The sequence below is a fragment of the Sphaeroforma arctica genome (genome assembly GCF_001186125.1).
Source record: "Sphaeroforma arctica JP610 unplaced genomic scaffold supercont1.618, whole genome shotgun sequence".
Taxonomy (NCBI): domain Eukaryota; class Ichthyosporea; order Ichthyophonida; genus Sphaeroforma; species Sphaeroforma arctica.
Genome location: NW_014039940.1, coordinates 1 through 1,409, shown reverse-complemented (window position 1 = coordinate 1,409; position 1,409 = coordinate 1). Strand labels below are relative to the sequence as shown.

At 51.4% G+C, this 1,409-nt stretch overlaps 1 protein-coding gene across 1 annotated transcript; it reads right to left on the bottom strand.

Moving 5' to 3' along the window:
• Nucleotides 1-324: 324 nt before the first annotated feature.
• SARC_07645 (hypothetical protein) lies at nt 325-879 on the bottom strand (the record flags this gene model as incomplete). The annotated part of the gene is made up of 1 exon (XM_014298402.1): nt 325-879. The coding sequence occupies one exon, from the start codon at nt 877-879 to the stop codon at nt 325-327; it is 555 nt and encodes a 184-aa protein (XP_014153877.1).
• Nucleotides 880-1,409: the final 530 nt, after the last annotated feature.

The window sequence follows — 1,409 nt, the reverse complement described above, 5'->3', positions numbered from 1 at the left end:
ACCGTACTCTGGGTACAGGTTTTGCATACCCAGCAAGTACACGCTCCATTCTGAACCAAAGGCTTGTACCGCTAAGTGGGTACTAATGCCCACATCCGTATCAGTGTGCGAATGCTTCGTGAGCACTCGAACCATTTCACGCCCTCGATCCATGATGTCGTCATAAATGGCCGAAGGGGCAGCGTCTGGGTTCTACTGCTCTTTGAATAGCAGCGCACCTTCATATAGGCGACGTCCAAGAGTTTTTACCGGTTCACTTGCGTCTTCCTCCTCACGACGCTCGCTCTCTTGTCTGTCAACGTTGCCCCCGCCACTGCCTCGACCTCACCAACGTCCTCGTCCAGCTCGCCCTCGACCTGCCCGGGCGACTACCGCAGGCTCCTCTTCAAGCGGCCCCATGGTAAACGGATCTATAGCAGCCCTGGCAGCTCCTTCCTCGTACTGGTTCACTACTTCTTTCCACAAGAAGTGAGTGTTCCTGCTGATCTCGTCCACCAGCACAAAAGCCAAATCTCTCGCTGATACCATTGATCCGTTGAGCGCCTCCTGTACAATCACGTCTCCTCTCCTGCCTAGCGCGGCAGATGTCTGCGCATAGCACACCATAAACATTTGGGACTCCGTGGAAACGATTGACGACTCTATCAGTTGGATGTCCATCAAGCTTGGTCCCAACACAGCCACCAGCCTAGAACGCATCTGTGGTGGCACTCCTCGTTCCAGCATCACTCGGGCATGCTTCTCCTGGCGATCCTTGGCGATCCTCGCCGCGTTGTATCCTCGGAGGTCCCTCAGCAGTACCCCATCGCGCTGGTCCCAAGCAGAGTAGCTGACCCATTCGTACCCTGTGTACGGCTCAATCTCATTCACTCCTGGCATCTTGATCGTTAAAACAATTTCAGCTACCTAGTTTTATTGTGAGTAGTTCTGAACAACATAAGGATCTTTACTAGGCTTAATTCAGTCTTTATTCTGCAATTCAAAAAAAAATAGTGTAGTAGCTTCTGGTCCATCACCCTTCTGGTCTTGCGCTATTTATACTCCTGCGCGTCCCATCTCCTAACTACTAACTTCTCCTACTTCCTACTGAACTAACCAGGCTATCGGTCGGGACGCCTACCCTCAGTATTTCTCTCCTTCCTTAGCTAGCCTTGCCCCACATGGGCCCCACTCATGTAGGGTCTAAACCTTCCTGAATCATCTGCGTTCCCTTTATAGTTGTCCATCATTGTACAACTACGCTATCCAAACATCTCTCCATCATCTCACACCAATGTTCCCCCAGTGTCCGTCATCAGTAATTCCTTGCGTTGGCGACCAATGAGATTCGTCCAAGCCTCTCAATCGGCGGCAACCCTATATCACCAGTGTTTTATACTGAACACCACTCCCACACACACAGCAATCAC